General features: G+C 32.2%; 5 protein-coding genes across 5 annotated transcripts; 2 read left to right on the top strand and 3 right to left on the bottom strand.

Annotated features, from left to right (window-relative positions):
• The first annotated feature begins 846 nt into the window (after positions 1-846).
• LOC114752982 (vacuolar iron transporter homolog 2.1-like) lies at positions 847-1,146 on the top strand. Its single transcript, XM_028941655.1, has one exon. The coding sequence runs from the start codon at positions 847-849 to the stop codon at positions 1,144-1,146; it is 300 nt and encodes a 99-aa protein (XP_028797488.1).
• Positions 1,147-1,879: 733 nt separating this feature from the next.
• Positions 1,880-2,905, bottom strand: LOC114752981 (probable disease resistance RPP8-like protein 2). Its single transcript, XM_028941654.1, has one exon. The coding sequence runs from the start codon at positions 2,903-2,905 to the stop codon at positions 1,880-1,882; it is 1,026 nt and encodes a 341-aa protein (XP_028797487.1).
• A 130-nt stretch (positions 2,906-3,035) lies between these two features.
• Positions 3,036-4,592, bottom strand: LOC114752979 (putative disease resistance RPP13-like protein 3). Its single transcript, XM_028941653.1, has 3 exons — positions 4,245-4,592; positions 3,869-4,148; positions 3,036-3,820 (listed from the first exon to the last, which is right to left on the bottom strand). The coding sequence occupies exons 1-3, from the start codon at positions 4,590-4,592 to the stop codon at positions 3,036-3,038; spliced, it is 1,413 nt and encodes a 470-aa protein (XP_028797486.1).
• A 4,417-nt stretch (positions 4,593-9,009) lies between these two features.
• Positions 9,010-11,769, bottom strand: LOC114752978 (putative disease resistance RPP13-like protein 3). Its single transcript, XM_028941652.1, has one exon. The coding sequence runs from the start codon at positions 11,767-11,769 to the stop codon at positions 9,010-9,012; it is 2,760 nt and encodes a 919-aa protein (XP_028797485.1).
• Positions 11,770-21,672: 9,903 nt separating this feature from the next.
• LOC114752988 (vacuolar iron transporter homolog 1-like) lies at positions 21,673-22,454 on the top strand. The gene has a single exon (XM_028941663.1). It carries the CDS (start codon positions 21,728-21,730, stop codon positions 22,382-22,384), a length of 657 nt encoding a protein of 218 aa, XP_028797496.1. The 5' UTR covers positions 21,673-21,727; the 3' UTR covers positions 22,385-22,454.
• Positions 22,455-22,661: the final 207 nt, after the last annotated feature.

Below are 22,661 nucleotides of genomic sequence, written 5' to 3'. Positions count from 1 at the left end.
AGGAATTATATCATGAAAATTTTAGGTTCTAAATTTTTGGAAACACAGTTCAACTGTAAATGGGCCGGAATCTAAAGAGTTGCTTGGAGCATTTTAACTATTGAACAAGTGACTAGTCTAAACTTGTTTGGTTGATCCTCATCAACTTGTTTATATTCAAAGTACGGGTAGAGAGAGAGAGAGAGAGAGATGTCATCCTTCCTTTGGCTAACTCCTTTAGGTGGTAATTTACTTCTTTTTTGTTAAAATCTAAATCATCCAAAATTTTATATTTAATAATATATATTTGACCCGAGCCTCAGAAATTCTGCGCACTGTGTTTGTCAAAATTTTCAAGATACTGAATTAAGTTAATGAAAATTAGATGTATGTATATATGTGACAAGGGCAGAGTGAAGAATGATACAATTGGATAGAGAAAGAACTGTGTGTGTACTTGAATCTCCGCTGATATAATGGATAAAATCATGCCACAGAATTTCATTCCTTTCTTTTAAGACCTTGAATACAACCTTGAGCCATTCAATCTTAATTTTCTTCTGAGCTATTCTGCATTCTTGCTCTTCATTGGCTCGGGGATACCTCCAAGCCAAGAAATGAAGATGATCCTAAACAAAACACCCAAACTCCGAATAAAGAATCTGATCACCTTGACTTTTCTCAAAAGGGTCAGTGGCCTCGTGCTGCTATATTGGGAGCCAATGATGGCTTGGTTTCAATTACTGCATTGATGATGCGTGTAGGAGCTGTTAAAACAGATTTAAAATCCTTGGTGCTTGCAGGTTTTGCAGGGTCAATAACAGGAGCTTGCAGTATGAATTTGAGATTTCCCAAACAAAGAGATCAATGAGTGAGGATGAAGAAGAAGAAGAAGAAACTGTCAAATCCATTTCAAGCAGCATCTGCATCAACATTCCTCTGCTTGCTACTGCATTCACAACAGGTCACAAGATAAAGCTAACGGCGGTTGCCATTGTGGCTTCATTGGCTTTGACAGTGTATGGATATGTGGGAGCTCTGTTGGGAAAGACTCCCATTTTGAGATCATGTGTGAGGGTTGTGTCTGGAGGACTGGTAGCTATGGCCTATGGGTATCACTTTTTGACCAAGTTACTGGGTTCTTGTGGACTGCAGATTTATGAATGAATTGTGACCACCCCATTTCCTTATTTTCAGTGAATAAGGTTATTTTCTTGTAATGAGAATCTAGCCAAGTTATGCCCTGTTCTTTGCTTCTTAATGTCACTGAATTATTTTTTAGTGGTCTTCATTAAGTAGTAAATGAGACCACTTTTCGTAGGATCATGGCATGCAAAACAGCAAAAGAAAGTTTGGGAGAAGTTGAAGTCAGAATTTGAAGCAAATGAAAAGACAGAGAATATACAAATCTTCAATTTAAGGAAGGAGTTTCAACTTCTGAGTTCTGAGAGTGAAAGAGACTGAGAATGCTAATCAAGTAAGGCTAATGATTTCGAGAAAAACTTTTTATAGAAAAAGCGAATGTGCGGCCACACTTTTTCATAATCCCATCCCATTTTACCTTATTTGTAAAGACTAACGTGCAACAACTCATATTCTCTTAGGACAAGGATGAGGAAGGTTACATAATCATTGTAAATGAAATATCATCATAAACACTCTTCAAAATCTTCAAACGGGCTCACTGAAACAGTTCTTTACATTTTTGGGAAATCATGACAGAAATATACAAAATGGACGACATGCATGGTTCTGCATAGCTTCCACAAGAAGTCAATTGGAGATTGTTAGCGTTTCAACAGTTGTACAGCACATCATTTCAACTCGCACATTATTCCCCCCCCCCCTCCCCTTATAAATGTATATATCTCGTCTTCCCCATCGCTAGCTCCCGAGAAGCTTAAGAGATAATGAGATTGCACCCATCTCTCATGGGTTGACTTTGGAGCTGCATCTTCAGTGACGCTGAGGGCCCTGTTACATGTACCTCTCGTAAGGAAGTCAAGGACCATAGCACGTTAGGGAGAGCAGTCAACCTGTTGCACCATCCAATGACCAAATGTCTGAGACATGGCATTACATCTCTACCTAATTCCCAGCGATAGAGATTTTCCAAACTGTTCATTTGAAATACCTCTAGTTGGGGGAACCCATTAATGCAACAAGGCTCTAACTCAGACCTTGAGGCTTTTGCAAACTCACAATAACGCAGTTTCAAAATTCTGAGGTTGGTAAGACTCCCCAAAGTCCTCATGACATCATTATTTGAGTTGGTGCTTGAGATTGCTAGCTTGGTAAGGTTGGAAGGAAAGGCATTGACAGATGTTGGAATATCAGGAAATCCGTAAATCTTCAATGCATTCAGATGATTAAGGTTTGAAAGGTTTCCCCACACTTGTCCAACCCCTTGTTTATGCTTGTCATCCTTATGGAAATACAAACCCAATCTCCTAAGCTTTGGGAATGCACCTTTTCCTATTAGAGATATAGCAGCTGATGTCTTGTTTACGGCAACACAAGATAGGGTTTGTAGATTCCACATGATGTTACTTTCTACATCTTGAAACTTAGGTAAAATCACAGGTCCAGCCGTATGAAGATGCCTCAGTCTCTTGAGCTTCCACATTCCACTGGAGAAGGTTACAGATATTGTAAGTCTAGAACGTCCCAAGTCCAAAGTTTCTAGATTCCATAGATTGCATATGGATTCAGGAATCACTCTAACTAATCCTGGATAAAAGCTTGTTTGCAGATCTATTCTTGGGTACCTTAGATTCACTAACATGTTAAAATTGGTAGGGATCTTAGACTCGCAGGAACTAGGAAGCCCTAGATCCAACACTCGAACAAGTTGAAACCATTTCACAAGTCTTTTTGACTTGCTTGAACCAAAGAAGTAGTAGCAGTCCCGGTCAAAGCAGAGCATCAAACGAGTGCCTGAAAGGTCTTTGTTGTTGGAAACAAAAAAAATTAGACATATTACATTGCATGGATAGCCTGCAAGGTTTGGTTTGTTCCAAAATGTCTATGTCCTTACAAACTTCAAAAGCCTTCTCCTACCTACTCTCAGATATGCAAAGTTCTCTTAACAAATCATGGATGCAACATGTCTTGATTCCCCCATCATTTCTCCTTCTTCTTACTTGGATTAAGTTACGATCAATGAGCTCATCCAAGTAGTCCTCTGCAACATCCTCTCTAACTCTAGAATCGCTATGAAGAATGAATCCTTCAGCTACCCATAATTGGATCAATCTTCTAACAGGAATCTCGTAGTCTTCAGGAAAAATACCAAAATATAAAAAGCATGGCCTCACTCTTGAAGGCAAGCTGTCATAACTGAGCTTAAGTACTATGTCTTGTACTTGTGTTTTTGGTTGAGTGAGATACGAGTTGACATGTCTCATGATCTTGGACCACTCTCGATATGACTTATCCTTATTTGCTAGAATTCTTCCAAGGACCATAATGGATATTGGCAAGCCACCACAACTTTTTACCATACGCTTACCTAGTAGCTTGAGATTAGAAGGCACATCCTTTCCTCGAAACACCCTCTCTGAGAAAAGCTCCCAACTATCTTCTTCATTAAGAAAAGGGAGAGAGCAGGGAGGAAATGAGCTGGCATGAGAAGCCACCTCTTTCAGACGACTAGTAATCAAAATCCTACTGCTTTTATTATCATCTGAGAAAGCATATCGCAGGTCATCCCAATGTTGAGTTTGCCATACGTCATCCAACACTACAAGATACCTCTTCCCTTTTAAACACTCTCGTACCTTGCCTTTCAGTTCTTCCTCATTCAAATTATAAAAATCAACAGATTCAGCTTTGCTTTTGCCTTTTGATTTCTTCTTATGCTTGCCACTGCTATCGTTATTGTAATGACATGCCTTTCCAAGGATTGTCATCAAGCATTTAAGAAGGTTATGCAAAAGCTCTCTAGGTCTATAGTTATTAGACACATAAACCCAAGCATTACAATCAAAGTGATTCTTGACATAAGCACTGCTATAAATCTTGCGAACAAGAGTAGTTTTACCTAATCCGCCCACACCAAAGATGGACACCACATTGCGACGCAGACCCTCTTGCTCGAGGAGATTGATTACTTCAGTTGTGTCATGCTGAAAACCCACCACGTCATCTTCCTCCACATCCCTTCTTCGCTTGTGTAGTAGTTGTAACTCCTGATCTGTTAAAGATCCTCCTACTTCGTGGGTGTCGCATTTGACTCTGTTCTTATAAATCTAATCGATGCTGACTTTAATGTTGTCTATTTTCTCTGCCACATGGTGTAGCAGCTTTGCATGGTCTACGCCATGGAGCATCTTGGACACCCAACTTCTCCTTCGGTTGCGAGCAACGTTGGCAACAAAGGAATCGATGACATCCTCAGCTTCATGTGCGATGTCTGTGATTTGACGCACAACCTCTTGTTCGATCTCCTTCTTCCGTTGGTTTTGGTCGCTGTTCTTAAGGTGGACACTCATCATTCTGAGCTCACTCTCAAGGAGCTTCACTTTGTCCTCCACGCCACATAGCAAATTGGCTTCGTGTGCTACAAGCCGAGACAAGTTTTCCAGCACAAAACTAACTACGCTATCAGACATGAAGTGTGCACGATCAACACTAGAACACTGAAACAAGTGATGGAAAATTTGAAGCACGAGACATTGCCAAGACGTTGGAGGATTTAAATATTAGCTAGTACAATCAGTATCATCCTGCAAATCCAAACACACCCTAAAGGTCAAGACTTTATTGCTATCGCCTTGGTTCGGTTTGGCCTTTTGATGAAATTAAAAGCAAGAATGGCGTGTGGGGTCTGGAAGTGACAAAACAAGGGTGTGGGTCCTCCAAACATTAATATGAATGAAGTCATGAACTATGAAGTTTCGGAGAAGACTTTGGAAGAAGACTTCGAGTCTGAGAGAAGACTTCTCATTGCTCAGCTTGGGTTTATGATTTTTAGTGCTTCGTTAACAGGAAGGGTTAGTTTTTTACAGTATAGTGAATAAAAATTCAAATTTTTATTGAGAGATACTTATATTTAGTGTTTCATAATACCTTGAATACTGAATCCGTTTGGATTAACGGCAGAAAAACTAACGTATTTTCAATCTGATTATTTTGAAAAAAATGAGATTAGGTGGCTATTGCATCCAATAACAAGAGGATACGTGTGCGGCCGTGTGGCTTTTCCCCTTTTTATTCGGTTTCTTTGTTCAGGCCATGGAATAGTTAGTGTGGCTATAAAAAGTATCACCTACATGTTTTGACCACAGTTATTTGTTTATATTGCATTTTCTTTTAGTAAAAATTCCATAAATTGGCTATTTATTTAGATATTTCATGATATAGTTTCTTTGTGAATTTATTCACGTCCAGCATCCATTAAAATTTTGCCATGTTATTTATTATTGTTGTTCTCTTTTACATTTCAAAAAATTATTATCCTGTGTACATACTTTTTCTCCTTGTAAATATGCGTTAATTGTTATATTTATTTATGCTTGAACGAAAAATGAATGCACCAGCCATTGAGCAAAAAGCTTTGTGCCTTAATTAATATGATTTTCCACTAATGATGATAAGACAATACTTCCTCTAATTCCAAAATATAACATCTAATTGAGAGTTGGATTTGGTTTTAAAACATCACTTCATATTATCTTTCATATCTATTATTTTTTTAAAATTTATTTACCTAACCTATAACAAAATACTATTCTCGGTTCTAAATATAAGACCCAGTTAACTAATTTAAAGATATTAAAAAAATTAAATAAATTATTCTAAAATATTATATTTATCATATTTTTAAACTAATTTTTTCAGCTTATAAATTGATATATAATCTAATGATACATATAAGTATTTCAAAGAGAGATTATGTAATATATGCTATAATTAAGTTATTTTTTTTAGTTTTTTAATTTTTCTCAATTAGTCAATTAGGTCTTATATTAAAGAACAAAGATAGTATTCCTATGGTTCTTAGTGTAGGACCTAATTATTAAGTTGATCTTATTCTTAAATATAAAATCTATCTCCCATATTTATCAATTTCTTTCTAAATTATTCCTATTAATATTTTCTCAAAAATATTTAGTATCACCTTTGTATGATGTTGTGACCATAGTTATTTATTTATATTGCATTTTCTGCTGGTAAAACTTCCATAAATTGGCTATTTATTTAGATATTTCATTATAAAGTTTCTTTGTGAATTTATTCACGTCCAACATCCATTAAAATTTTACCATGTTATTTATTATTTGTTCTCTTTTACATTTCAAAAAATTATTATCCTGTGTACATACTTTTTCTCCTTCTAAATATGGGTTAATTGTTATATTTAGGAAGAATTAGAGAGGAGGATCAATAGGGAGTAATATTTATATGAGAAGATCATAAAAATTAGAATTATTTAAAAGACTAAATATTCCAATATAAATTTAAAAATACCATATTATTCCTATCCAAACCTCCTATATGATCTCCTATATTCCCTCCTATATTTTATTTTTTAAAATAATTTGAATTGATAAACTTCACTAAATTAAATTTGATTTCTCTTAAAGTTTACAATCTGCCTGAAAATAAATTAAAAAAAAAATGCAAACATGGTTCATTCATATAAAAATTAAATTTTTATTTTCGTTATAAGAAAATTAATTTTTTTAAAACCATCACAGTTATTAATTGAAAATAAAATTTATATAATTTTATTAAAATTTCGATTATTATGTAATTTATTATATGCATGATTTTAAAAATTAAAAGAAAGTTTGCATAATTTATTTTTTATAAGAACCCTTCTCAGAATCATTTAACAAAGGCCATCTAATTATATAATAAAAAAATTCATGTAATGTTAAGAAATTAAAAAAAATCATTTTCTTCGATTTTTTTAAAAATTGTCTATATAGTAAATTATATAATAATCTAAATTTTAATAAAATTATATAATTTTATTTTCAATTAAAGTATGTGATGATTTTAAAAAGAAAATTTTCATTTTTGATAAAGAAAATAAAATTTTAATTTTTATATAACTGAGTAATGTTTGTGTATTTTTTTAATTAATTTTACGGAGGACTTCACTTTATACTCCACGCCGCATAGCAAATGGACTTCGCGTGCCGCAAGCCGAGACAAGTTTTCCAGCACGAACTAACTATTACCTCCGTTTTTAATATAAGATTATGTTTGATTTTTATTTTAATTTTTAATATAAGACATTAACCTACTTTGTTTTTCATAATTATCCATTGTTTTCTAAGGTAGTCATTCTAATAATGATAATTCTGACTAATAAACTTAATTAGCAATAGTATTTTAAGAAAGATAATACATATTTATTACAAATGATTAACTTAACTTATTTATTTAATCTACTTAAATTCATCAACTATATTTAGGAGCGAATGCAGTATGTAATTAGCTATGAAATCTGCACGATCAACACTAGAACACTGAAACAAGTGATGGAAAATTTAGAGCACGAGATACTGCCAAGACGTTGAAGGATTTAGTATCATCCCACCTTCCACGAGGTTGCCTCAAAGACCAAAGATCAAGACTTCATTGCTATTGCATTGGTTCAGTTTGGCCTTTTGATGAAAGAAAAAGAGAGAATGGCGTGTGGGGTTTGGAAGTGACAAAAGAATCGTGTGGCTGCTCCAAAAATTAATATGAATGAACTATGAAGTTTCGGAGAAGACTTCTGGGTTCATGATTGTTTGTTTGTTTGTTTGTTTTTTTTTTTAAACGAGAGATTGTGTGTGTTGTTGTAAGCTGTAATTATTAGTACCAGGTGGTATTAACCTTTAATTTTTTATTAGAATCGTAATCAAAATATATAACTTTTATTTATCAATCTATAATCTCAGCAAATGTATTTACTGTTTGGAAACATATTTTAAAATATATTTATTGTAAGTAATATTTATTTAATGTGAATGTTTATTTCAAAATGAGACTTTCAATTTTAATCACTTGAGAGGTGAGAATCTATGGCACTTAAACAAACAAATTTTAACCTGTTCCTAATACTCAAAATTACCAGAGAATTAAGTTTAACAGAAGGGTTTAGTTTTTCACAACATGGTGAATAAAAATTCAAATTCATAGTGAGAGAGAATACCTGTGCGGCTCTGTGGCTTTTCCCCCTCTTATTCTGTTCCTTTATTATATTTTTTTTTCAAACTAATTTTTTCAGCTTATAAATTGATATATAATTTAATGATACATATAAGCATATCAAAGAGAGATAATGTAACATATGCTATAATTAAGTCATTTTTTAGCCATTTTAATTTTCTCAAATTAGTGAACTAAGTGATGTTATTCCTAAATGTAAAATCTATTTATTATATTTATCAATTTTTTTAAATTACCTTTATTAATATTTCCTCAACCATAATTACATAGGAGAAAGGAAAAGAATATTAAGAAAGATGGTTATAGTGTTTTAGGAAAAAATATATCATTTTTTATAATTAATTAACTTAACATTTTTAATTTAATCAAATTAGTTACATAAACCTTACATTAAAGATCGAAGGAGAATTACATTAGAATATCTTAAAAGATTGTCACATTTAATATTTTGTATTTTATTAACCCTCCTCACGAGACAAATGTTTAGCGGACTTGATAAACGCAAAGTCTAACTCGTTTATTGTTGTACGGTTACCTTCATAACTCTTCCATTCCGAAAGGAAATAAAATCAATGAAATATTACGCATTTGAACATGACTCAGTCTCTTAATGTAATGCTGCAACCACTTCACTTTCCTCTCTCGTGGTAGAATGCATTTCTCATTTTGGGAAAATAGAAGTATAATGGGAGGTTGAAGCGATCAGAGAAGTCATTATTTGTAAAGACTTATGCTACGGAAAAACTCATACACTCTGAGATCCATATTGAAGAAGATTTTAATAAGCATTGTAAATGAAATGTGACAACCCCTTTATAATAGCTGAACCCTGTAATTAACAATACAATACATCATTTCAAATCACTCATTCTCTCTCTGTCTCCCAACAGTAACACATATATGATACCCTTTAGAGATAGTGAGATTGCACCCTTCTCGCATGGGTTGACTTTGGAGCTGCATCTCCAATGATTTAGAGGGCTGTATTACTTGTACCTCTCGTAAGGAAGTCAAGGACCAAAGCTCGTTAGGGAGAGAAGTGAACAGCCAGCAATTTTCAATGACCAAACGTCTGAGACAAGGCATTACATCTTTACCTAATTCCCAGCGAGAGAGCTTCCACAAACCTTTCATTTGAAATACCTCTAGTTGGGGGAACCCATTAATGCAACAAAGCTCTGATTTAGACCATGGTTCTTTTGGAAATTCACAATCTCTTAGTTTCAAAGTTCTGAGGTTGGTAAGACTCCCCAAAGTGCTCATGACATCGCTGTTTAAGTTCAGAGTTGAGACTGCAAGCTTCGTAAGGTTGGAAGGAAAGGCATTGACAGATGTTGGAATATCAGCAAAGCCATAGATCTTCAACGTATTCAGATGCTTTAGGTTTGGAAGGTATTCCCAGAAATGGCCAACTCCTTGTTTATGCTTGTCATCTTCACAAAAATGCAAACCCAACTTCCTAAGCTTTGGAAATACACCTTTACTTATTAGAGACATGGCGGCTGATTTTTTGTTTACAGCAACATAGGATAAGGTTTGTAGATTCCACATGGTATTACTTTCTACATTTGGAAACTTAGGTAAAATCATAGGTCCGGCAGTATGAAGATGCCTCAGTCTCTTGAGCTTCCACATTCCGCTGGAGAAGGTTGCATGTATTAAACATACAGAATGCCCCAGGTCCAAAGTTTCTAGATTCCATAGATTACACATGAATTCAGGAATCACTCTAACAACTTCTTTACAAAAGCTTGTTTGCAGGTCTATTCTTAAGTACCTTAGATGCACTAACTTGTTTAAATCGGTAGGGATCTTAAACTGACAAGACACTGGAACTCCTAGATCCAACACTCGAACAAGGTGAAACCATTTCACAAGCCTTTTTGACTTGTTGGAATCAAGGAAGTAGTAGGAGTCCCGGTCCATGCAGAGCATGGACCGAGTGCCTGAATGGTCTTTGTTGCTCGAAGCAAAATAATCAGACATATTACATTGAATGGATAGCCTGCGAGGTTTGGTTTGCTCCAAAATGTCTATGTCCCTACAAACTTCAAAAACCTTCTCCTCCCTGCTCTTAGACATGCAAAGTTCTCTTAGTAAATCATGGATGCGACATGTCTTGATCCCCCCATCACTTCTCCTTCTTCCTACTTGGATTAAGCTACGATCAATGAGCTCATCTAAATAGTCCTGAGCAACATCCTCTGCAATTCTAGAATCACTGTGAAGAATAAATCCTTCAGCAACCCATAACTGGATTAAGTGTCTAACAGGAATCTCATAGTCTTCAGGAAATATACCAAAATATAGAAAGCACGGCCTCAATTTTGGAGGCAAGCTATCATAACTAAGTTTAAGTATTATATCTTGTACTTGTGTTTCTGGTTGAGTGAGATATGAGTTTACATGGCCCATGATCTTAGACCATTCCCAATATGACTTCTCCTTGTTTGCTAGAATTCCCGCGAGTACCACAATGGATATTGGCAAGCCCCCACAACTTTCTACCATTCGCTTACCTAGTAACTCTAGATCAGAAGGCACATATTCTCCTCGAAACACCCTCTTTGAGAAAAGCTCCCAACTGTCTTCTTGATTAAGAAAAGGGAGATAGTAAGGAGGAGATGAGTTGGCATGAGAAGCTACCTCTTTCAAACGACTAGTAATCAGGATTCTACTGCTTTTATTATCATCTGGAAAAGCATCTTGTAGGTCATCCCAATGTTGAGGTTTCCACACGTCATCCAACACTACAAGATATCTCTTCCCTTTCAAACAGTCATATACTTTGTCTCTCAATTCTTCCTCACTTAAATTATAAAATTCATCATATTCAACTTTGCGTTTACCCTTTGATTTTTTCTTATTCTTGCTACTGCTATTGTAATTGTGATAACAAGCATTTACAGAGATTTTCAGCAAGCATTTGAGAAGGGTCTGCAAAAGCTCTCTAGGTCTATAGTCATTAGACACATAAACCCAAGCATGACAATAAAAGTGATTCTTAACATAAGCACCCTTATAAATCTTGCGAGCAAGAGTAGTTTTACCTAATCCGCCCATACCTATGATGGACACCACATTGCGACGAAGACCCCCTTGCTCTAGGAGATTGATTACTTCAATTGTGTCATGCTGAAAACCCACCACGTCATCTTCTTCCACGTCCCTTCTTCGCTTGTGTAGCAGTTGTAACTCCTGATCTATTGAAGATCCTGCCGCTTCCTGGGTGTCGAATTTGATTCTGTTTTCATAAATCTGGTCGATTCTGACTTTAATGGTGTCTATTTTCTCTGCCACATGGTGCAGCAGCTTTGCATGGTCTACACCGTGGAGCATCTTGGACACCCAATTTCTCCTTTGGTTGCGAGCAACGTTGGCAACAAAGGTGTCAATGACATCCTCAGCTTCATGTGCGATGTCTGTGATTTGACGCACAACCTCTTGTTCGATCTCTTTCTTCCGTTGGTTTTGGTCACTGTTCTTAAGGAAGACAGTCATCATTCTGAGTTGACTCTCAAGGAGCTTCACTTTGTCCTCCACGCCACATAGCAAATTGGCTTCATGTGCCACAAGCCGAGACAAGTTTTCCAGCACGAAGCTAACTACGGTATCAGCCATGAAGTCTACACAATCAACACTAGAACGTTGAAGCAAGTGATAGAAAATTTGAAGCACATGACATTAATTGCCAAGACTTTCATGGATTTAAATACTAGCTAGTATATATTAGCATCCAACTTCCACGATGTTGCCCCAAAGACAAAAGGTCAACAAGACTTTATTGTTTTCCCTTTTCAGTTTGGCCTTTTGATGAAAGAAAAAGAAAGAATGGCGAGTGGGGTCTGGCAATGACAAAAGAAGCGTGTGTGTCCTCTAAACATTAATATGAATGAACTCTGAAGTTTCGAAGAAGACTTTGAGTAGAAGACTTCCTGTTCCTCTGCTTGGGTTCATGATTTTTTTTTTTTTAACGAGAGATTGAGTGTGTTGTTGTAAGTTGTAATTATTAGTACTAGGTGGTATTAACCTTTAATTTTTTTATTAGAACAGTAATAAAAAATATAACTCTCATTTATCAATCTATAATCTCAACAAATGTGTTTACTGTTTGGAAATATATTTTTAAATCATATTTAGTGTATTCAAGTACTTCCTCCGATCCTAAATATAAGACCCCTTTGGTAGTGTAAATTACACTACGAAAGGAGTCTTATATTTAGAACCGGAAGAGTAATATTTATTTAATATGAATGTTTATTTCAAAATGAGACTTTTAATTTTAATCAGTTGAGAGATGAGAGTCTATGGCTCTAATTAAACAAACAAATTTTAATGTGTTCTAATATTCATAATTACAGAAAATTTGAATTTAGTAAAAAAAGGCTAGTTTTCCATAATATGTTGAATAAACATTCAAATTCTTATTAAGAGAGGTGTTTAATTACATTTAGTATATCGTAGTGCGTTGAACGCTATTGCCTCCAATAGCAAGAGGATAGCTGTGCGGCTGTGACTAACAACCCAAAAAAAAAACATAATTAATGGCATTTCCCCTTTTTATTCGGTTTCTTTGTTCAGGCCATGGAATACTTAACGTGGCTTCATATAAGTATCACTTTTTGACGATGTTTTGACTACAGTTATTCGTTTATATTGCATTTTCTTCTGATAAAAATTCCATAAATTGGCTATTTATTCAGATATTTCATTATATAGTTTCCTTGTGAATTTATTCACGTCCAGCATCCATTAAAATTTTGCCATGTTATTTATTATTGTTGTTCTCTTTTACATTTCAAAAAATTATTATCCTGTGTACATACTTTTTCTCTTTGTAAATATGCGTTAATTGTTATATTTAGGAAGAATTAGAGAGAGAGGGACCAACATGGAGTGATATTTATGGGAGATGATCATAAAATTAAAACTATTTAAAAGGACAAATATTTAAATATAAGTTTAAAAATATCATATTATCCCTATCTAAACCTCATACATTTTTTCTATATTCCCTCGTATATTTTATTTTTAAAACTAATATAATACGAATTAACAAACTTCACTAACTCAAGTTTACAATCTGCCTAAAAATAAATTAAAAAAATAGGCAAACATTGTTCGTTCATGTAAAAGTTAAATTTTTATTGTCTGTATAAAAAATTAATTTTTTTTAAACCGTCACAGATTTTAATTGAAAAAAAAAGTTATATAATTTTATTAAAATTTAGATTATTATATAATTTATTATATACATGATTTTAAAAATTAAAATAAAATTTGTATAATTTATTTTTTATTTTATAAGAAATTTGTATCGGTTTTAAAAATTAAAAAAATTCATGTTAAGAAATTTAAAGAATTCGGATAATTTATTATAATTTTATAAGACATCTCCTCAAAATCGTTCAACAAAAGCCACCTAATTGTATATATAAAACAAATCATTTTCTTTGATTTTTTAAAAATTGTATATATAATAATTTAAATTTTAATAAAATTATAAGATACCTCCTCAAAATCGTTTAACAAAAGCCACCTAATTAAATAATAAAAAATTCATGTAATGTTAAGAAATTCTTTTAAAAAATCATTTTCTTTGATTTTTTAAAAATTGTTTATATAATAATCTAAATTTTAATAAAATTATATACTTTTATTTTTAATTAAAGTATGCGATGATTGTAAAAAGAAAATTTAAATTTTTGATAAAGAAAATAAAACTTTAATTTTTATATAACTGAACAATGTTTGTGTATTTTTTTAATTGATTTTTACGGATCGCTTTATCGTCCACGTTGCATGGCAAATTGACTTCGTGCACCAGAAGCCGAGACAAGTTTTTCAGCACGAAACTAACTACTGTGTTATCAGCCATGAAGTCTTCACAATCAACACTAGAACACTGAAACTAAGTGATGAAAAATTTGAAGCACAAGACATTAATTGCCAAGACTTTCAAGGATTTAAATACTGGCTAGTACTACTCCGTCTCTTATTATAAGAATTTTTTAACTAAATTGTGCAATTTAAGAGAACAGTTAAAATTAATTAAAAGCAATTACTATATAGCCAATGCAATTTTTTTTCCAAACATATCCCTATGTGTAAATGGGTAGATGTGAGAGAGTAATAGTGAGATAAATAAAGAAAGAAAATGTATTAAATGCATCAAACTAGAGTTAAAATAGGTAATAATACATTAAATGTTCAAACAAACTTAAAAAAGATATTATAAAAAGGGACAAACTTATTTAAAAATTAGATATTATAATAAGAAACGGTGGGAGTATATACTACTTTCAATTATAATTATAAAACTTTATTTATAATCTATAAATAAAGTTTTATAAATAAGACAGGAGATAGTACATCAGTAGCCCACTTCCACGGGGTTGCTCCAAAGACTTAAAGGTCATATTGTTGTTCCCTTGTTCACTTGGGCCTTTTGACGGAAAAAAAAAAGAGAGGATTGGCTTGTGGGATCTAGAAGTGACAAAAGAAGCGTGTGGATCCTCCAAACGTTGATATGAAGTTTTGGACAAGACTTTTGAAGAAGGCTTCGGGGAGTATTAAGTAATCCAAACTCACTTTTCAGAAATACTTTTTCGTAAATTGAGACAAACTCCTCGTTCAAGTCTTAGAGGAGACTTCCTGTTGCTGAGATTGGGTTCATGATTTTTTTTAAAAAAACTTAAGTTAAGTTTTTTATATTTATTATGTCAAGTTTTCCAACCATAAATAATTATGTATTTTTTGATTTCATATAAATTTATAATTATAATTAAATACCAATATTTTAAAAATAAGACACATAGTAATATAGTAATAAAAAAATATAATTTTTACTTATGAAGCTATAATCTCAACAAATGTATTTACTGTTTGGAAATATATTTTTGAATAATATATTGCATTCAAGTACTCTTCCGGTCCTAAATATAAGACTCTTTTCATAGCACTATGAAAAGGGTTTTATATTTAGAACCGGAAGAATAATTAATATTTATTTAACGTGAACATTTATTTCAAAATGCAAACTTTTCATTTTAAGGCTAAAGTATACATTTGTTCTTTTGTTTTTATATAAGGTTTCAATTTGCTTTAACTCAAAAATTGTTAGGCTCAAATGATGACTTTTTATAATAGTCATGTTTTTTAAAAAATTAAACTTAATATAGCAGCATTTGAGAATATTTTATCAATATTTAAAATCATAATATCATTATTTTTTGTTAACAATTTTAGGTTTAAATGACTAAAAGTATGCTTTTTAAAGTTAAGGGATCAAATTGAAACTTAATAAAATTAAAGGACTAAATGTATGTTTTGGCTTAATTTTAATTACTTGAGAGATAAGAGTCCAGGCATGGCACTTAAACAAATTAAACAAATTTTAATGTGTTTCTAATATTCATAATTAATGGCTTTCCCCCCTTTTTTTCTTCGGTTTCTTTATTTATAAAAAAGCATCACCTCTGGACAATGTTATGACCACAGTTCTGTTTATATATTGCATTTTCTTCTGTTAAAAATTCCATATATTGGCTATTTATTTGAATCTTTCATTATATATTTGAATCTTTCATTATATAGTTTCTCTGTGAATTTATTCACGTCCAACATTCATTAAGATCCTACCATATTATTTATTATTGTTGTTCTCTTCAGTTAAACCGCAACTTTTGTACATTTCAAAAAATTGTTATCCTGTGAACTTACTTTTTTTCTCCTTGTAAATATGTTTCATATTTATTTATGTTTGAACGAAAAATGAATACACCAGCTATTCAACAAAAAGCTTCATGCCTTAATTAATGAAAATTTCCACTAATGATTAGAAGATAACACTTGCTCTAATTCCAAATATAGGAGCTAGTTTGGAGTTGAATTTGGTTCTAAAGTGAAGACCTCAATCCATGTTTTCTCTCATATGTGCTTATTTTTTTAAACTTATTTACCTAATTTATAATAAACATAAGAGTATTTTAGAAGATTATGTTACATTTAATATTTTGTACTATCTCCAATTCTTGATATGAAAGCTAGTTTAACATTTTTTTATCTTAAATATAAGACCTCAATTCATTTTGTTTTTCATATTTATTTATTTTTTTAAAATAGTTTTTATTATAGTTGCACATGTTAAAAGTTCTATCAAATAATAGTTCTAGTTAATAAATATTATTAACATAGGTATTTTGAAAAAGATAACATATATTTATCACAAATAACTCAATTAATAAATTTTCTTAACCTGTTCAAATTACTTAACTAGTTCTTATATTAAGGATAAAAATAATATTTCATTAGCCCTCACGACACAAATGTTTATCGGACACTGATGAACACAAAGTTTAATTCTTTTTATTTTTGTATGGTTATCAAAACGTGGGGTATGCACCTAAAGATGAAATGGGCCATAAGAATGCTTTGACCCAAAAAAAAAAAAAGGGATAAGACGCAAGAATGCAGTGTGGGATATGCACTCAGAGAATAAAATCAATAAGTTGAGTTGAGTGAGAAACAAATTAAACAAAGGAGAAATAGCTGAATTGAAGAATTTAATTTGTGTTTAGAAGTTTTATTAGTTAGAAAGATCTGATATATTTTTACACATAAAAAGTATCACGGTGCACTTTAAGATGTCATCCTGGCTCAAAATTTTCATCAATTTTCTCATAATAAAATCATAACTAAAATTTAAGTATTATATATAATTTAGGGGCAACCAGGTGGAAAAAAGGGAAACTGATTATATGAGTGACATATATATGGTTTGTCGGTTTCTTTTAAGTCCTTCAATATACACTTACTTTCCTACAACCTCAAGCCATTCAATCTCTTACCTTTTTTTTTGAGCTCTCCATTGCTTCCCTTTCTTTCTATTATAGCTCTCTCTCTCTATCTCTCTCTCTCTATGTATATATTTATCATCCATATTTGGATAATTCATATTAAAAATAGATGGTTTCCGTTTAATTTTATTTGTATTGTATTTTTAATATTTTTATCTAATATAGATATTGGATCTAAAAAAAAGATGATTTTTTAATTATATTCTTTTAGAAATAAAGTTATTGTTTAAAAAGTTAAAAATTTTTAAAGCTAGACGTAACAACAAAATTCTCGTTTTTAAAAAAGAAAAAGAAAAAACACATCAGAGGCATCCGTTGGAAAATTAAGAATAATCGCGACGACAATAGCACGACACACTAAGGGCCTGTTTGGGTATCCCCAAACCATGGTTTCAGAAGCACTTTTCCGCAAAACGAGATAATCTCTTCCACATATTTACTTCGTAATCCGTAAAAGCACTTCTGAAACCATGGTTTGGTTTCTATCCAAACACACCCTAAATCCGAAAATACTGTTTGCTCATGAATTAAACATTATATTTTGGTCTCAAAAGATAATGCCAACAAGCTAAGATAACACTTTAGTTATTTTTGTAGTCATAAGATAGGTGTATTAATGAACAGGCAGTCAACCTTAACTATAATAAATCAAGTCTAATAATTAACGATGAGTTTTTTTCAACAGTTCTTCCCATCTGCCGATATGAAACATTTTAGAATTCATGTTTGATTCAATAATTGGGACTTTGATGGATTTGTGGGTCGCATGTGCATTATATAAGACACATTTTAAAATTATAACCAGATCGTTTTAAAAAAATTTCAAAACAAATTTAAGGTCACTTGATGTAAACTTCTAAGAAAATATACAAGTATACCGATCCATAAAAGTCACGATACTTAAAATTAAAATAATTCGGTTGAGCAGGATTAAGAAAAACATGAGAAAAATGGTGTTGGTTTAGTAAATTGGTTGTTTTCAAGTAATTCAAAATTAATCATCCACATCAATGGCAGCCCACCATTTTGCGTATTCATGTCTTCTTAGTCCTAGTTATCTTATCAGATTCAATTATACCCTTCCGATCCTTAATACAAGACTTAATTAACTGATTTGAGTAGATTAAAAATATTAGTTGAATTAGTTAATCTGATATTTTTTTAAAAAGCCCTAAATATCTTTTTAATTCCTTTCGTTTCTTTCCTACTTGATTATTGTTGAGAAAATATCAATAAGGTTAATTTGAAAAAAGTTGATAATTATATGAAATATGTCTTATATTTAGAGCCAATATTAATTCTCTAATTAAGTCTTATATTAAGAATCGGAAGAGTACTATTGGATTAGTTCAACATGGTTAAATCCTTGATCTTAGGAAATCAAATCTTCTTCACTTCACTTAATTATTGTTCGTGTCGGAGCTTTCTTAATAGCTAGCTAGTTTAACATTTGTACAGTATTTGTAATTTTTTAAGTGTTTTTTTGGGGGGGGGGGAGATTAGTTGAAGCAATTTTCTATTATTCCATTTTCTTGGAGTGTGACCTCCAGAGAGAATATAATGTCAACTTTTAAATTAAACAATGAGAAATAAATTATAAAGGAACTAAACCTTATGGAGTGTGGATTCCACAAGAAAGCCATCACAAGTTGGGTTTTTAATATTAATCTATTCTAAATATAAAATATAGTTAATTAATTAGTTGAAATTAAAAAAAAAGTTGGTTACTTTTTATATATTGTTATGTAGTAAAAGTTACGTGTTCCTTTTTGTAAAACATCCATGTGGGAGACAAAGGGAGTGAGACAAAATGAGATAATTAATTAGGATAATGTGAGGGAAAAAATTAAATGAAGAAGACAAAGCAGATCAGATCAAACCATATTCATGAACCAAATTCTATATTTAGGATCAAATGAGAATGAGATTATATATTCTTTTATTTGGATTCTTAATTAAAAACATTCCATCTCTTACTATTAGATTGTACAAAAAGTTAATATCATTTTTAGTTACTGAAATTTGATCACATTTTGATTTTAGTTCCTGAAATTTAAAACTAATAGTTTTGGTCCTTGAAATTTGATCTCATTTTGGTATTGGTCCCTAAAATTTGAAACCAATAATTTTGGTCATTGAAATTTAATTTCATTTTGGCTCGGTTTAAGACTTTTGGTCCTTGAAATAAGGACCAAAATTTCATTGGTTTAAAATCTTAAATTGGTTTCAAGGACCAAAAGTCTTAAATTGGCTCAAAATAAAGTTATATTCTAGAGAACAAAACTGTGTTGGTTTAAAATTTAAACAACCAAATTAAAATAAGATCAAGTTTTAAAAACTAAAACCAAAATAGTATCAAATTTTAAGAACTGAAAATGATAAACAAAATGAGTTATATTTTAGTTCGAAGCTTTAAGTAATATGACTTATCAGATGTAATAAGTTTTATTATACATGTATTGCAACACAAACTAAAATTTTCATTGATAAATTTAAGGATTAAAAACTCAAAGTTAAACTATTAAATTGAACACGTTCAGCTTAGTTTCAGGTGATCAAATGATTTTCATTCCAAATGCACATGATATAAAGCAAGCTGAGTTTACCTGAGGGTGTGTGTGTGTTTATATATATATATATATATATATATATATATATAACCTCTAGTTAAAGATAAGAGAAAGACGAAGAGTATGGGATTGTAATATAACTTTAAAGAGCATTATTAAAGATTGAACAGATCACCAATCCACTAATGAGAAACCCCACCAAGCAATAATTCATGTTTCCACTTCTAGGTAATGTTTCTGAGTCAACAAAGGAATCGGACAAAGAATATTCCATATATTTTTATTCTTAATATTATGTTTGCTTGTGGCTTCTGCGTGGAATCCACACTCCCTCCAATATATAATCATTATTCACCTCAATAGTTAATTAATGCTCAATCATAATCTATATATTTAAAGTTTAATCATATTGCTGATCAACCTAGAGGCCTCCACTAATTAACATTGCTTGTGCACGCCACACTCCCTTCATTTTTAAAATCCCCACAATTTTGCTTTTTTTTTTTCTATGATTAATTATTTTATATCCTTTTGCCTCAAATGTGCTTATCCTCAAAGAAGGGAATCCAATTACCTTACAATATATGGTCTACCTCCAAGTGAATGTCATAGTAACCTATTCTTATGTATGGATTTAAAACACATACTATATATAGATCTTATCAAACCTTTAAATTTTGAGCTATATAAATATGGTTGTTTGCTAGCATGACGAAAGGGAACCATATAGGGATTGTAGAAAACCAAACGCAAATCATTAAGATAACCTTCATTCTTTTTTTATAAGAGTCTATTAACCGCTTTAATGAAATTAAGATTAGTTAAAATTAATTAAATGTTTAAAATTTTTACAACGTTTCAAAATTACCTTTGGATGATGTGGTTCAGTGGGGGGAGAGGGGTTTGGAAAAGTCATTGTTCAAGAGGGCATTGTTTAAATGACTCTCAAGTGTTTCCATTAAATTTTGGATGTGTCTTGTAATAAATAGATTTGAAATGAGTGTTTATTATGTTATGTATTGTTATTATTTAACTTTGGCTATTGTGTTTCATTTTTTTTCACGTAGTGTCTAAGGATTAATTTTTCACTACGCCTCTATATACTCATTATTTTTCCACTTAACATTTCGTTAATTTATCAAACATTCTAAAGTATTTTCCAAAAAAAAAATTCTAAAGTATATATAATATAATCCTTTGCTGCTCTTGACTGAGTACCTAGAAATATTTATGTTTTATCTGTAATTCATGTTGGAGTATGCACAAATAGTTTATCAGTCTAGATTTCTGAATAAGAGTATGTGTAAATAGTTTTGTCAAATAAATTCAAATGAAACAACAATTAGCCGGTATATGGAACTGTATTTGTTGGTAATTTAATTAATTAGTGATCTCAGATTTGAGTTTTAGTGATGGAATTGTTTTAAAATTTTATCCTACCCCTAGGCCAATCCCACAAATGTGAGAATCACCACACTTTCCACAGACTAAATTACCCCTCCCCGTCATGAACATTAACCTATCTGCCTTCCGCATTTTGGTCATTGTAGTTTTGTTTCTATTCCTTCTGGTCCTAAATATAGAAACTAAATAATTAATTTATGAATATTACAAACATTCATTAAGTTAGTTATTTGTAACAAATATATTTTGATTCCTCAAAAATATCCTCTTTGATCATTACCCCATTGACAAAAACCTCTTTCAGATATGCAATTAATAAGGATAACTTGGGAAAAAAATTTATGAATTTGGGAAGCAAAATAAATTGACATCTTATCTTTAAACTAGAGAGAATGCTTCTTCAGTCCATTCCATTATTCTCATCCTTTCCGGCAACCATATGTGTGTGTGTATATATATATATGTATATATGTATTAGTGTGTGTGTATTAGTACAGGAGCATTAATTTTTGATGAATTATTAAACAAAGAAGTCACCATATTCTGAGTGCTATCCACTCTACCACCACTTCTTCATCACCACATTGAGATTGAGACCCATAATCTTCAATCCAACCCAATGCTGTATGAAACTTCTATATAATACCTTCTTCGATAAGAGTTTCTCCTCCACATATATCCACAAAACCAAACTTCATAACCTCTCATCCTTTCTTTCCTTCAAACTTCAGCTCTTTTCCATTATCCATGGCTTCTTCTCAATCTCATCACAATAATAATGAAACCCTATCAAGCCATATTGACATCCGTATTCACCCTAACGAAGAAGATGACAAAAACATCAACTACTTTCAAAGGGCACAATGGCTTAGGGCAGCCATGTTAGGAGCCAATGATGGTTTGGTCACAGTAACCTCACTAATGATCGGGGTTGGTGCTGTCAGACAAGACATCAGAGCCATGCTTCTTGCCGGGTTCGCGGGACTAGTTGCCGGAGCTTGTAGCATGGCAATCGGAGAGTTTGTGTCAGTGTACACTCAAAGGGACATAGAGTTAGCGCAGATGAAGAGAGAAAGAGAAGCCAACAACAACACAAAAGAAGTTGACGATGATGAAAAGGATAGGCTTCCGAACCCTTTTCAGGCTGCTGCTGCATCGGCACTTGCATTTTCCGGCGGTGCAGTGGTGCCTCTCGTCGGAGCTGTGTTCATAAGAGATTATAGGGTGAGGATGGCGGTGGTGGCCGCACTGGCTAGCTTGGCATTGGTGGTTTTTGGAGGTGTCGGTGCAGTGATCGGAAAAACTTCAGTGAGGAGGTCTTGTGTTAGGGTTTTGATCGGAGGTTGGATGGCTATGGCTATCACTTTTGGCTTGACCAAGTTGATTGGTTTTACTGGAATTTGATTATTATGAATATTAATAAGTCACTCCATTGGCTTCATTATGTATATCGTGAAGCAAATGAATGAGCAAACTTGCATGCTAGGAGTAATAGTTGAAAAATCATTTTAATTTTTTCCCCCTTTTTTCTTTGTTTTTTCCCCTTTTTCCTTATTCTCCCACCATAAAATGCAGGGACTGGATTGAGAGAGATAAGCAGAGGAATTATTCCCTTCAAGCTTTTCCTTTTTCCTTTTGAGTTGTACTTATCCATTTTGATTGGAAAAAACTAGTACTCTTA

This window comes from Neltuma alba, unplaced genomic scaffold (genome assembly GCF_004799145.2).
Source record: "Neltuma alba isolate B1F8T4 unplaced genomic scaffold, ASM479914v2 tig00007628_pilon, whole genome shotgun sequence".
NCBI classification, from domain to species: Eukaryota; Viridiplantae; Streptophyta; class Magnoliopsida; order Fabales; family Fabaceae; genus Neltuma; species Neltuma alba.
Note: the sequence above shows the minus strand (reverse complement) of the source record. Positions and strands in the feature narration are given on the sequence as shown.